Here is a 15,575-nt window from a genome sequence, read left to right as displayed (position 1 = left end):
AGAAAGCACCACTACACAAACGTTTTAGTTTGAATGTGACAAAAGACAAAACAAAAAAGAGGAGGAGATCCCAAAAAGAAGACATTAGAATAATACAACAATTTACAAACTGGGATTAATGTACAGTAAGCAAGAGAGATTCTAGTGGGTGCTTTAACCATTTTATCAACTGCAATCAGATCAGTTGGGTCCATAAATAACGATGACTAACAACATAAGGATTGATTTCAGTACTCGGACAAAAATCCTCTGCTGTCAGTGACTGTCTGAAGTCTGGAACTCATGGACGTGACCAAATGTTTCATTTCAAGTTCAAAGTGGTCAAACCTCCAGTAGCTGTAAATTGATATTTGTTGTGCTGACATCTTCGTCTCACATATCCAGAGACAAACAACCATACACGGCCCTTCTTATGCTATCGTCATACCTTCAGACTACTGGTTGATAATCAGGTTCTCCTGGAGAACATTCAGTGGTTCTCATGCAAAGCTTATCCTTCTGAGGAACCACATTCTACTTCTGTCTATGACTGCACCACCACACAACTTACACTTTCACATTGGTAATGTGAGCACACATCCATAGGAAGGCAAGTGGTAGCCATGAATAGGCCCTTTAAACACACATTCGTAGCTAAAACCTTTTTTATACCTCTCTCTACATGTTGCAGTGGCTTGCGCGTATTTTCCATAAGCTAAAACCCTTTTTTTGTTGTGCACCTTATAATTCAGGGGTGATAATTTTACTCAGGTGCTGCACTACAACCCAGGTGTACATGTGCAAATTGTCCCTTTCCTTATGTATATGAAAATATGGCCCATAATGTCCAAACTAAGTTTTACGGTGCAGCTTCTGGGGAGGCATCGCAAATCTCCCACAACACAATTACATAGGAAAAATCTTTGAATTCATATCTATGGAGGAAAAATGAAGAGTGAAAAATAATTCACTGCCCAAAACCAAATTTTGTTCCCATCTCTTTCTTTCGCTTGGAGGCCATCACACCACCATCCTCGTTCTCCCTATTTCTAACCGTCCCTCCATTCAGACGAGGCTGAAGTGCAAATTGGACATCTGGTGCTGTGATGTTTCTGACAATGCAGCCGCCACCCCCAGCCCCCAGCCCCCATCACGCACATACACAGACACACAAATGTACACACACACAGATCCCGCCACACAAAATACAGACCAGTGAAGATACTGAGAGGTAGAAAGAAGGGAGGGAGAGATGGACAGAGGTATGGAGGAAGAAGGGAGAGAAAGGAATGTGAGGGAACATTAGGGGGCAATGATGCTGCCATTCTATTCACACTGCCAGGGGCACCCACGTCCTTGTGCCATTTCTCACAGCTTTCAGACTGAATTGTGGCTAGTTCTTAGGCTGTCTCAGGTAGCAGGTTGATAGAGGGCACTGGGATGTGTTATAGAGTGAGTGTTGGCCCATAACAGGCCTGCTTGCATAGAAACGTATTCTGCCTTTACCCTCATGCCATCTGAAAAAGTCTTTCAACCTGCCTGATGCAGAAATGAAAAAGAGGGTTGGGAGAAAAAACTAGACAGACAAACAATGACATACGTGGAGGAATTCAAGCACAAATACATTTGTACGCATCGGCCACCGAGACGCGAATAAGCATTCAGGTATACCTGTGTGACACACACACCCACTCTAAAACTCGCAGATACAGAGGCTGACTAAGCAGCATAACCTACTTTTACAACCAAAAGCAAACAATTGTGTCTATTTATAATGGAGCATATTTCTTACCAGCTAAAACAATGCATTTGTACTTGCAAAGCTGCGCGAGAGAGGTACAGTATTCATTTTCTTGAATCATCTGTGGCCTAAAAACAACGGACAGATAATACTGCTTATTCAGGTAGTGTTCCTTTCTTCTTAGCCAGTTAATCTCCTGCACTGCAACTCATTCAGTATCTGTTCTCATTACACAAGCTCGTATGAACACTGATTGACACAGTTTCCTTTTTTCCCCTTCTAAAGAAAATGCTTCTGTCAATTTTTTAATCACAGGATGAATAAAATTTGCATATATTCTGCTTGATGATTATTTGTTTCTTCCAAAAGCCCCACCCCCCCTCACCCAACACCACCACCCCAGATGCCTGAGTTCAGTTAGTTAAATGTCTGTGTGTTCTTTAAGGCACTCTGCTTTTCTGCTACCAAATGTTTGTTTCTACAGTCTTTTTAGATGTTGGTAGATAGTGCCTGAGCAGGCAAAAGAAAAGAGAGGGGGGGGAGAAAGCCTTCACAGAAGGCTGGCTCTCAAAGGAGCTACTGTATACCTGCATTAGAAATAATAAAAACACCCAGGTAATCCCACAAACGGGTCTATCACTGTGCTTTGAACTTCAAAGAATGCACACAACAATTAAAAGCAACATAGCAGAGGATGCAAATAAAACAGATTATAAAAGAACATTTGTCTCATTACCTTAATGCACCTTGCATGTGGTGTGGTATTGTGGGAGTGAACAAGAGGTGAGCTTCAAGATGGTGCACGTTTGGGTACAGCGTAGTCGTGCAGCTGGACGACCACAGAACTTTTTAAGAGCGGCTAGTAATTCCTGAGAAATGCGTGAGCAGCATTTTAAAGCTCTAGGTATTAGAACGGTTTAAATGAGTCCAAAAGGAGCCTTTACAGTCAATCTTTCAGCATAGTCAGTAAACACTGTAGGTACACTAGAGCAAAGACATTTAGAGTAGCAGGTTCAGTCTCTGATCTAAGACCACGCTCTACAGCAGATTTCAAATCTGATGGAGACTGCTCAGAATTAGTGAATGTGTCACTGTCCAGGATTTCACATTTCTAAATTTACCTGGGGATACATGGCAAATATGATTTCAAATCCAAGTCATACTGTACTTCAAGTAAGCTGAAAAGTAGATGATTAGGGTGAAATGTCATTGTGTGGATCTGATCCATCAGACTATGACCTTTATAACACTTTATAAACCTTCCTCATTTTCATCTGACAAAGGCCTAGCCCACAAGGCGCCCCTCTTTTACTGCCTTACTGCATTTAAAGTGTTAAAAAGCAAGTACGATGCAACCAATTCTGTTTCCAATGGGTAAAAGATGTGGCTATTTAACATGACCACATCATGTCTGAAAAAGAGCTGGGATCCATAACGGTCAATTAACCTGCTCAAGATCCTAGCAGTGTTTTTTTTTTTAGTCATCCACAGCATTAATCATTAATAATAACAAGGCATGTCCCAATCAAGTCATTGTTGGCCTTAAAAACTGGATATCCAATAACTGGACTATCTTCCCTCACAAAAACTGCCTGTGTACTCTAACCAACAAGTTCGTTATAGATTCTTATTAGTGATAGCTGAAACCTTTTGGCAGCAACATTTACCATTTCAACTAGAAAATGTGATGGTCAGTCCCGGCTAAAAGTGAGAGAGCTGTAAGCCAAATGTTTCACACACTGTTAGCAATAAAATGCATCTGAGTAAAGCAAATCCATGCCTTTTCCCACCTTCAAGGCTGCACTCAGAGTCATTCAACAGTGTGCACAAATTATCTCTCAAAGTCACACACTTTCACTCTCCCGTGCAGCAGTTTGCTGTGCACTGTGGAGCCCAGCTGTGGAAAAGAGCAGAGCTGCAACACTGGCGGGCTGAAACAAAACACTAAATCAGCTTTATTTCAGCCAATACTGACACCAATACAAATACCTACCCTCACTATCTGCTGGGGACATCTTTAGAAATAATCTTTCCTAAGAGCAAATTCCAATAAGAAACCATTTGGTAATGTCAGTACCTTTTCTTGAAGGCAAAAAGTTTTTTATGTTAAAAAAAGTACAATAAAATTATGTTGCAGGTGCCGTGTGTGACAAGTGTTTATGTGCCATATCTTTTTGTACTCAAAGAAACAACTATTGCAACATCTTGAAATTTTGTGCAAATAATTTTTTTTAAAATCATACTGTTGTTTAGTATTCCATTAGAAAACGTAGTCTGTTACCTCTCCAAGAGCTTCATAGCGTTTCTGGTTCCAGCGGTGGAGATCCTCTCTGGCATTGAACACAAAGGGCTCCCCTGTTTTTATATGTCTGAGCTGACCATCTGGGAAAAAAGACAAAATGAAAGAAGTAAAAAAAAAAACAAAAACACACATCTGTAACATCTGTAATTACAACAACGCCTGTGTACTGGTGTTTGAGTATGTGTGTCCCCTCTTTTTCTGACAGGGCAAAAATACTTCAACCTACAGAATGAAGCAAACTGAGCTTGACCCCTTAGTTTTTGACTTGCTTATTTCTATGTTGTCTCAGTCGCTTTATTTGTCAGTTTATTTGTTTCCTTGTGCTCCTTCCCTCTGCCACCCCCATCTGGCAGGTACAAAGCCTGTGGATGCAGCAGCGTTCTTCCAGTCACGACTCCAATGGCCTTCTGGGTAGTCTGGCAGGACAGGCCAGAGCAGCTGGTATGGCAAAAATTCTCGCTCCCCTTTTTCATCCATCTAAAAGCCTCTCGCTTTCCTCTTTAACTGTGTCCATCTCTCCCTCCCTCTTCTTCCTTGCTCACCCTGGCGACAGGCCACAGGTCTGTCCCTGGCTTTTCCACCCAAAAGAATAAAGACTGAAGGAGGTGTGGGGAAGGTTTTCTGCACGTTGGTCCCTGTGCGTGTGTATGTATGAGCACAAAGAGAGAAAGGTGGACTGATATGCATTGGACACTGCAACAACTGCTCCTTGAAATTCCTCTGAGGGTGGTGTCTGGGCATCAGGCACTCACCCTAACCAGCACAGCTTCCACACACACAAACGGCTCCAGCCAGGAGAACCAGGTGGAACATGCAGGTAGTGTCACTATGCTTCTGCAAATCGATGCAAGTGAGGCGCAATGGCATTTAAACACGCGGGAATCGACTGAGAACATAAAAATGCTCTTTGGGACATTGTTTAAGTCAATTACTCTAATTCAGGGAAACCAGAGGAGTCTTTAACACATCCAGGTTTTATTTCATATAAAACAGTCATAAGAAAGTAAAATGCTGCACAGAGACGGTGCTACTGTTTTTGCTTAATAAACAATTACCCTTGTGTGGCTGTGGAACCATTACATTTATACCTTAGCAATGAGACCATCGATCCTGCAGTTGACACTACAACATAATAAAACACTAAACAGTGTTAAATTTAATTTTGACCTTTATGACTGCAGAATTTGTAAGAGCTAAAACACTGAAAAGTGCACATACTTAACCCAAAATAGCCAGGGGGCTCTCATACTTTCTCAATTATTGCACAATGTGAGGAAACCCATCTAAGATAAAAATAAATATAATATCTTTGCCAGATAAAAGAATGCATAGGCATTTTTTCATCTCTTTCTAAATTGCCACCATTTTCACCCCTCTGTTGATGTGATAAATCTTACATTCTTGGCACACTGTGTATTACAGCACTTGCTTTCATGGTTAGTTGCTAGCTAACATGTAATCCTAAATCTACGTTTGTCATCATGTTGCATTAAAAAGCAGACTTGTGCCTGAGAGGCAGAGCAGGAGACGAGTGAGAAGTTAGGATAAAACAGTGTGCAGAAAAAGTACCTTGAAGAAAATCAATTATGCATTCATGTAGGGGTGAGGATCTAAACACTACAGCCTAAGAGAAGGAAAAGAGGAGCTATAATGAAATCCTACTGTAGGAACGAGGTGTGCGTATGTGTATGTGAGAGGAGTATGTGGGGTGTGTGTGTGTGTGTGTGTGTGCGTGCGTGTGTATGGGCTGGGGGGTGATCAGCTTCATCGCCTCCCCCAACACATCCTCTCAGAGGAATAACGTTTTCTCAACTTTTCTCCTCTTTTTCTGTCATAATTAGCATTCTGTTCTCAATTTGGCCGCTTAATTAGGTGTACATAACCTTGAATTTCCAGTAATGGAAAACCGGAGGGCTAGCGAGATGAAGCCATCATCTTCAGTGATTAAGATACCTGCAAACTATTGTACACAGCCTCGTCTGTATTCACATCATTACATGGTCAAATTAACATTTTGTTCCACCTGTCTCGGGCAAAGGTAGCCTGGGTGGAGCTATAGAAATGCCCATGAGCCAGAGTGACTGTGAGCCGACGTACTAGAGACACCGCCTGAGGGCCATCATGGCTTTAATAGAAATGCTGTCCTTCAAATAGAGGCCTGAGTGGAAATTGACAAGACATACAGATGAGTATAGGTGAGTATGTACTGTGTGTGTGTGCATGTGTGTGTGTGTGTGATCAGGATGGGAGAGATACAAAAGGCATAAGGGTGAGGGAGAGGCAATGGAGAGTCTCTGAATGTGTTCATCACTCCATGGGAGACTGAGCTGGGACTTGAGGGTGGGGTTTAGGGGTGGCGGGTGTTGGCACGGTGGCGTTTGGGGGGTACGTCTCTGTGTCTCTGTTCTTAGGCACAGCGAGGTTATGCAAATGCTCCGTCAGGCAGAGGGCAAGGCTGAGTAGGTTACTGACGGGCCGTAGAGTACACAACATGTCTCCCGCTCAGCCAGCCAGACAGCCAGCAGAGACACTGACAGAGAACAGAGGGGGCGAGAGAGAGAGAGAGAGAAAGAGATAGAGACAGACTACAGGGGAATACTGAGAGCCAAAAATCACCACAGCCACTTTTCCAACTCTTCCTCCTTCTCTGCACCTGGTTTGACTGAACTGAGCCAAGAGAATTCTAAAGAGACTTTTATATCATCTGGACCCAGACCACTCTGGGTCCAGCTCTGCTCCTCGCTGTCACTGTTAACTGACACACACACACACACAACTACACCTGTATCCTCTGGATATCCCAGGTGACAGGAGAGACAGTTTTAGGTCATTAATGCGAAATCACTGACATATTACTGAACAGAACTGTAATTACATTCGGATTCAGCTATGCTGAAACCAACTCTCGTTTTTAAAAGTAATTTTTATGCCAACTTGACAGTAGGTTTAACATGACTCCCGTGGAAGAAACCAACTCTGAGAGACCAGTAGTTCACAAACTGGAGTTAGGGACACATCCCACAGTCACAAGTTGACAAAGGAGGAAATAAAGGTGGTTATATATATATATATTACTGAAAATAGAAAATAGAAACTTATTTACTTACTTACTTACTTTTTAAATCATTGAATGGCGAAATACAGAATTGTATTTTAAGGGAAATACTGCGATAAATGAGACCAGAACAGACCCCAGTTTATGCTTCCTTATATCCAGATGTCTCATAGTTTCCATCCAGTGCTGATATTTAAACTAAAAAAGGGGTGGCAATAGCTCAGATGGTAGAGCAGCTGTCTATGAACCCAAGGGCTAGAGGTTCGATTCCCAGTTCCTTCCTTGGACAAGACACTGTAACCCCATCGTAACGCCTGTCTGGCAGCTGTCCAACCACAATTTCCCCAAGGGGATCAATAGAGTATGTCATTATTTATTAATGATAAAAAAAAAGATGTACTTACATTCATTGAAGGCATATTCAAACTCCTCCAGGGTTTTGGGGAAAGTAAAAGGGGGTTCATCCTTCTTCATCAGTTCATCTAAGTCTATTCTTGACAGCAAATCTGAGAATGAGAAAAGAGAAGATCAAACATAAGATATTAATGACAACAGTCATTCAGTAGCTGCTTTTCTTCAACAAACATCACAATCTAATTTTCATAATGATAATAATAATCATAATTTCATAATCTCAATCAGATCATAACCTTAGAATATGTAACACAATCACCTGCTTTTTTTTTTACTGATTTTACTTTTATGTCTCCCCATTTTGTTAAGCAGCAAATGCAACGTTAAAGTCCTCCTAACTCACTTAAACTGAGACTCTCTTCATCATTTTAAAGTGGTATAAGTTCCTTCGCATCAAATAATAATCAAACATTTTTCTGTAATTCCTTAAGTGAAGTAGAAAAGTAGAAAAAAGTAATAACACAAACAAGTCTGCTAAAAAACAGGTGAATATGTTGGATGAGTGATCCTTCAATTTCAGTTCACAGGACACAACATTTTGAAACTTTCAAGGACTTAAAAGTACACGTTCACGAGAGTGAGTGGGATTGATTATACCTTTTAGCTTTTTAAAACTATATGGGTGTTTCTGCCACCACGTGTGTCAGTATTGTTACAGAAATTATTTATATATATATTAATAAATAATCCTTTTGAAGTTCTTAAGACTGTGAGAAATCCTTTCCTAACCTTTCCTTTAGGAACAAATAAGCTGAACATCAGTGATACATCTGTCCGTGTGTGTGTGTGTGTGTGTGTGTGTGTTATACTGTACTTATTACACAAGTCAGACATGTCAGCGTGCCTGCCCTCAGACCAAGACGAGAGAATCTTAGTCGAAGTGATCTCAAAACTCTGAATTCACCTTTGAGCGCAGTAGTTTTCTCTCTGTCCTCGTGGCCGGCTACCTGGGCCATGGCGATCCACAATATGTACAGGGTTTGTGTTGCAGCACAAAGGTGAGAGAGCATGTGTCCACTGATCTCCCGCAGATCACTGAGATGTACCCTGTGTGGAAATGCAAGAGGGGGAAACTAGTAGCTCGTTGGCACACATATAACACAGTGTGAGAGGGAACCTGTCAGCTGTTGCACCTGTCCAGCAGCACTAGGTCAAACACTGTGACTTCTATAAGCCTGTAGTGACCTTTCACCCTGAAGTAAACACTGCATGACCAGCTAACTGCAACTATGTGTCAGCATTAGTGCTCTAAACCGTGTAACAGAAAGCAAGTGGGTTAACTAGGCAAACACCGACGAGGTGCTGTTGCTGTCAAAACCTCGGTGCAGGCACTACAACCGCTCATTTTCACACGCTCAGCTCCCTCACGCTGCTCCGTTACTTTCCTGAGCAGCGGTCAACATCTGTCGGGAGTCTCGCAAACAAACTCTCGGAAAGTGCGCACAACACGCTCCCGCAGGACACATTCGTGCTTTTCGTTTTTCCCACTTGTGTCAAGCAAGGCGAAACCCGTGAGGCTCGGAGAGGTGTATCATCGCATGCTTTCTGCTCAACTCACGCACCATCTGTTCGCATGCGAGCGTCCAGTCGCCGCTGCTTCCTCGATCGTCCTCAAACAGGAAGCACTCTGTGCAGCGGCGAGCACGGGGAGCGCCAAGCTTCCGGGTTACCGCGGCAACGGACTGGAAGGAGGATTTAAAGAGACAGTAACACAGCAGCTGCAGCTCCAGCGACGTGTGGCGGGACCGTGCGGCCGCCGTAGCTCCTCCGCGGTGGTCAGTGGTGGAAGGTAAACAGTGATGTCCTCTTTTTGTTTATTTATACCCCGCGTTATTTCTACTCCAGCTAGTGCAGACTGTCCCCTTTTCTCCTTCTCTTATCACTTAAATATAGAGTTATGAGGCACCGATTTGTTTTTAAATATTTGACATCTGTGACCCCCTCAGAATAATAATGAGTCTGAACACTCATCTTAGTGATGTTTTCATCAGGACCCACTAAGTGCAACACAAACTTTAAAATACAAACTTTAATGTGTTCACGCCCGTGGGGCTGGGTGCAGTGCATGCATGAACAGCCATGATGGACTAATTGGGAGTAAACACAACATTGGGAGTATTTGTTTTTAATAAATGGATTTTGATCAGGTCAGTAGCTGGTTTAAAGTTGTTGTTTTGTTTTTTTTTTAAACTGCTGTCCTATTTCTGGACAGCCTCTAAGTTTCTCTTGCGATTTCTCTGGGGAGCTCAGCTACCCTGTTCCCTCAAGCAGGGTGCTGGAGACACTGCAAAAGGAAGACCCAAAAAAGAAACAGAGATGACATATTGTGGCACTGATATCCACTGACTTTGACAACTCCAAAAAGATGCTTCTTACCCATTCTGTACTCAGTGCAGCACTTGAAATCAGAGGTGAGTTGGACTTGAGTCAGATTGAGTTTGTCTAGTTCAGACAAAATCAAAAATGACATTGGCACAGAGCACAGCACATATCCAGGCCTGGATTTAAGCAAACATTTTGTTTTGTTTTTATTTTGCATATCATTCTTCTGCTTTGTTATTTTAATACACAGTGTTAAATAAACTGGGACATGGAAATAAAATGAAAGCAGAATGCTTTGCCTGAAAGATCGTCTGTAATGCCGCCATGCTGGCTGATGAAACCAACATGTTTCTGCAGCTGGAGTCTGCTGTGGACAGTGCGATGCACTGAGGGTAATCAATTGAAATGCAAATCACAGAAGTCAAAATGCTGTGACTGTTCATCCTGTATAAATATGTCATGATGAGCACCGGTATTCCAAAATGTTTATGTAAGTTTGATAATCCCCAAATGAATACAGGATAAAAATATTCAATTTATTCTTTGTGATGAATCATTCTTTGTCATTTGTTGTGAATTATTCTGTCAGCTCTACTGTCGCTAATCTTCTGAGCCTATCACCTGTCTACAATGAGAATACAAATGGATAAACCCACAGTTACGTATTCTAAGAAGGAGGGAGATGAAAAAGTCCATCAAAGCATTTTTCACAGCAAACAGTTATCTTACAAGAACAATTTGGCAACCCAAACACTTATTTTCTGCTACAGCAAAAATAAAACACTTTTGTTATGTTAAATACACTACATTTAGAAGCCACTAATGGTGTTTTGCTCCTGCTTAGCCCTTATTCAGAGTCACAGGCAGAATTCAGTTTTTGAATATTTTGTTGTCCTTTGTATTCTCAAAGTGGTTTGGTGATTGCAATCTTGCTACATTTGCATTAAAAATCTAGTTAAGGAAAGAAACATCTCTCTCCGGAGCAGGAAATGTTCTCTTCGTCTCTCCAAGGTGTTGAACAGGGTGTGTAGTAGCCTGTGTGAGCTAAAATTATGTCCTTGATGATCGAAATAGCACAATTGTAGTTCTTTAATGCTTGTAGTAATAGATAAGAACATATGATGTATGTATTCAAAAAGATAATGCTAAGTTCATAGTCATAATCATCATTAATTATTGACTGCACAGTCATCACACAAATTGATCATACGGCAGTAAACGAATATTCGGTGGTGAAGTACGGATGACATTTTATTTTCATGTTTAATTCGGAAACGTTCCATCTCATAAATAACAAAATATGGACACCGCTGGAAAAAAATACTGAGCAATCGCGCTACACATAAAATAAATGTTTTCTCAGTTTGCACAAAATACTGACTGATATTACATAGCGGGGCAGATTTTGGGGACACACTGTAATCAAAACATACATCATCTTGCTTTGCAGCTGCAATATTTGATGTTTGCTTTCAGGAACCAGGAGAAAGTATGCTGACACCAATGTCTTTACACTTGCTGGCTCCGAAAAAAAAAAATAAAACTTCAACTACCTACAATGATCACACAGTCCCATCTTGTCCCAGGCAAACAAATCCAGGCTTTCCATTTCCCAGAACTGATTTCTGGAGATGTGCTCCAAAAAGATGAAATGCGTCTGATGCATCATAGAAAAGCACAGTTTGTTGAGAGAGTTTGTCTGAGACATGTGCATAAAGAGGAAGGCGCAGTCTCCCTCGCTCTTTTTGTTGTTTCACAGTTTCTCGTCCTTTCGCTCATGTTTTCGCGCACACACACGTATGCAAACTTCATGCATATAGTATATGCACAAACTCAATTATACCCTGTAAATGTGCGCGCATTCAGACACGTACACACACATAAACAAATTGTACTACCCTGAGAGCTGCATGTGCATATTACAAGTAAATATTGACAACGTGATAAAAATTCCAAACTGCATGGGCTGTTATTGGGCAGCAGTTATATCGACAGGTTGTGTTTCCCCCCGAGCCTCCTCCGTTAGTGTCTCATCAGCTTCAGGAGAGTCCTGAGGTCCCACGCTGCAACAGCAAACAAAATAGGCTTTCTGAAGTTCTTCTACCATTGCCTTCTCTTCATCTTCCAGCTCTGCGCCCTCCTGCATCTCCCACCTGCACAGACAGCATAGAGAGTGGGTGGAGGGTTTCATACAGAATATCAGCTGTTTTAATATTTAAAAACATTTGCCACTTAGATTTGTATGAAAGCCCACATCCAGCAGAAGGCTCAGAGAAACATACCGAATGTGTGTTGCCCCTACAAGTTACGTCGGTTTCTGGTTGTACAAAACATAGAATCTACACATCAACAAATTGCTGAGTTTGTGTCTCCGCTCTGTTTGTGTATCACACAGAAAAAAGAAAGGACCCGAAATTCCACAGTGCAGCTCAGGTTCAACAGAGGAGACGCCTGTTGTCCGGAATAAATTCTCTCAAACACTCACACCACAGACTGAAACTCTCCAAGGCTCTATAACACTCCTTAAGATTTCATAGCCTTCTTCTTTTTCTTCTTTCTTTCTGTGTGGGTCAGTTTCACAGCAGTCTCTGCTGCAATTATAAACCCGACATACAGTTTTGCACTCACGAACACACACACACACACACACAGACTTGCTCGTATCCACACAAGGGAAGACTGAAAACTCAAGGGATGTTCAAGAAAACTTTAATAGAATAAAAATGAAATCATCTAGACTGGATGCTTTTGGCATCCCTTTTTATGAATCTGCTGCTTACTGTGGCTGTGTCATGGTGTAACAACTGCAGGCCGATCTCTGCTAGGGCGACTAATTCCTATGGAGGAAATTGCTCCTCGTATCTTGTTGCTTTTCGGTCTTGTATAATTGCTTCTACAGTATGTCTCTCCACATTTTCTAATTCTTCGAGCTACAGAGTGGGTGGAGGACTTCAATATGAAGACATCAAGCGTAGTCACGTTGTAATTCACCCTCACTATTTCAATGGAATCCCTTGACGAGTGACTGTGGTCAATCAAATCCATATGGAGAGCTGGTTGAAGGCTGTGTTTGAGTTGCCGCATCAGACTCCATCCAAAGGAGAATTATATCCGTCTGACTGCAAATGATTGCATTTTCACTGCCATAGCTGTCTGTCCTTTTATCCGACTCGCCCTCCCCTTAGATTCCTCGCCGTATCTACAAACACATATCATATAGTTTTGCTCCGTGCATGTGTGTGAGGCATACATGTGTGTGAAAGGATGAGAAAAGGTGGTAAAACACCAAGTGCATCACGCACGTGTCTCATGCATACTAAGAAGTGAGCCTTTTAATGCGGAGCACTTTGATGAAGTTTCCGTCTCTGTCACAGTGTGTATCTGGACAAATCAGACATCCTCTTTCTCCCACTTCCTCACCACTGTCAGTACAGTAATTACTATCTGTAAGGGGAGGATCTGTTTATGTAAATATGCAGCTTTGACAGAGAGGTTTCCTTTCATGTGATTGCATTCTCCATCTATGTCCAACTTTAGTCACACTCCTTTTTATGTCAGTCTGAATATCATTCTTTCTATTTGTCATAGAGTAAGTGGACTATCTAAAATTAGAGAACAAAGGAAGGAGTAGTTAAGCCTGCCTTTGATGACTGCTGTAAATTATTTAGGGAAGATGCATATAGCTACTAGGGGTAGACAAATTGCCCCTATTTTATTTTTTCTGTGACATACATTTAAAATGTGTTCTACTAAATAACCATTATGGGACATAAATAACACTCACAAACCAAACAATACAAATGTCACACAGGGAGCAAAACAAGAACAGAAAGGGAGTGAGGGAGAACAAAAAGCTGGAGAGGAGCGGTGGCCAATAAAGGAGCGAGCAAGAGAGGAAGGAAGACAGGAAGGTATGCTAAAGGTTTTTCAATGTTTAATTTTCAAATAGGATTAAGCAGAATGACATTTAGCTGAAGGTTACAGGCTCAGCATTGTCTTAGCTGATATTGATATGCAGGAGGCACCCTGCTTGTCACCGGGACAAACACCGTTGATGAATGAGAAGCCTTTCCCCAGGAAGGTGTTAAGTGCAAATTTGAAATGAGAGAGAGGTAGAGCGGGAGGAAAAAAAACAGAAGCACACACAGACAGAGATTGAATTACCACAATAGTTGCCATGTATACTGTCACTAGATAATGTTGCCAAAAGTGTAAATGTTCCGTAAAGTGTAGGTTGCATATTCCTTGAGATTGCTTGATCTTGTACTGAAAACGAGCCAAAAAATACACGCGGTGCTTTGCCGCGTGTATCTAATTTCAACTACTACAAGACAACAATGCCTCTTAGAAATGCATAAGTAGGCTAAAGTTGACAATAACTTCACTGTATCCTCATTTCGGCAAGTTTTCCCCTGAAATTTACATCTTAATAAGGGAAGTCTTACCCTTTAATTCTTATGGGCTCTGCTCATTTCTCATGCATTAATACTGGAGCTGCTGACTTGGCTCTTCCTCTGAATACAGAATAGGACACACATATTAAGACTCATATATTTACAGGATTGATGCCACGGCAGATTGTCTCAGAGTGAGATGAAAAGGCTGGCTCAGATGTATTTTAAATGTGAACATCAATGTAAGCTGTCCTAATCATGAGATGATGCAGGCACGAGACAGACAGCATCTATCCTGATTTTCAGCTGATAATGAGAAGCGATGTTGGACAAATTAAGAGCATAAGACTTGCTCGGAGATCATCAGGCAATCAACTTATTCACTAAATCTTACTGAAAACACAATGCAGATGCAACTTTGATGTTCAATTTCAGCAGCTAACCATAACAGAGAATACCAAGGAGATGCGGAGCAAATATTAACGTACAGTGGAAAAAAGAAAAAGCAGAGCAGGCAAACACAAAACAGGCAGAAATACAAGGATGTGTGAAGGAAAGTGAGTGAGCAGAAAGACAAAGTGCTTGAAAGATCATGAGAGACAGTGGCCAGTGGTTTCCTCAGCAGCTGTCAGTGGGCTGAGTGGTTTGTCTCAGAGTGTTGGGTGTTTGTGCTGCGCTGGATGCCCTGGCTGTTCTGCCACTGAGACCGCTGTTTGTTTAAAAGGCTCGCCTGTCAAACACAGAGCGCCACCGGCAGCCAGACACTCTGCTAAATGACTCTGACAGCAGCCCTAATCAGAGGTTTCGCACATTGCTGCAGGGCCTGGAGGATCCATCATAACCCAAGCCTAAATATTTAAAGTGCTAAACTTTCCAAAGGTCAGGCCTTTCCATGCATGCCAGGGCGACATGTGTCAGAGAAGTAGAATGAGAGGGACTGAACAAGAGAGAGAGACGGGGAGGGAGAGAGAGAGGCTATGGTTAAATGTTCTCCATCATTTTCACCCTTGTGAGAACCACTTTCAGTTCTAGACCTTTGGAGTCAGGTTACTCTTAGCGAGCGGGCATCACTTCGACTGGTCGTCTTCAACCATTTCATTTGGGGCTAGAACCTGGGATTTGAGCGAAGGATGAATTTGACAATATTTCATGTGAAAATTAACTTCTCCCAGCAATTCACATCACAAAGTAAGATTGCAACTGACAAGACGGTCCCTTGCTAAATAAGACACTCAGATTCACCCCATGTCTCTGAAAGAAAAAGAATGATGATGTTTCAAAACTTTGGGTGGAAATAAAAAAACTAGCAGACTGACCAGTGAGAGCTGGACTCCCCAAAGATGGATGAACCTTTTCAACCACACCTAC

At 41.9% G+C, this 15,575-nt stretch overlaps 2 protein-coding genes across 5 annotated transcripts in view; both read right to left on the bottom strand.

The window, feature by feature from the left end:
- fam172a (family with sequence similarity 172 member A) overlaps positions 1-9,125 on the bottom strand; it is a 136,069-nt gene extending 126,944 nt beyond the window's left edge. For both annotated transcript variants that reach the window (XM_026342895.1, XM_026342894.1), the window contains exons 1-4: positions 9,054-9,125; positions 8,396-8,538; positions 7,482-7,583; positions 4,002-4,102 (exon numbers count right to left, since the gene is read on the bottom strand). In XM_026342895.1, coding sequence (XP_026198680.1) covers positions 4,002-4,102; positions 7,482-7,583; positions 8,396-8,501 — 309 coding nt within the window. In that variant the 5' untranslated portion in view covers positions 8,502-8,538; positions 9,054-9,125. The remainder of the gene's footprint in view (positions 1-4,001; positions 4,103-7,481; positions 7,584-8,395; positions 8,539-9,053) is intronic.
- A 1,669-nt stretch (positions 9,126-10,794) lies between these two features.
- kiaa0825 (KIAA0825 ortholog) overlaps positions 10,795-15,575 on the bottom strand; it is a 104,605-nt gene continuing 99,824 nt past the window's right edge. The window contains exon 23 of one of the 3 annotated variants that reach the window (XM_026344297.1): positions 10,795-11,966. In XM_026344297.1, the coding sequence (XP_026200082.1) occupies positions 11,783-11,966 (184 nt within the window). In that variant the 3' untranslated portion in view covers positions 10,795-11,782. The remainder of the gene's footprint in view (positions 11,967-15,575) is intronic. The other 2 variants (XM_026344298.1, XR_003297713.1) reach the window with 2 other exon arrangements.

Source organism: Anabas testudineus, chromosome 9, assembly GCF_900324465.2.
Source record: "Anabas testudineus chromosome 9, fAnaTes1.2, whole genome shotgun sequence".
NCBI lineage: Eukaryota > Metazoa > Chordata > Actinopteri > Anabantiformes > Anabantidae > Anabas > Anabas testudineus.
This window is presented reverse-complemented; position numbering and strand designations above follow the sequence as displayed.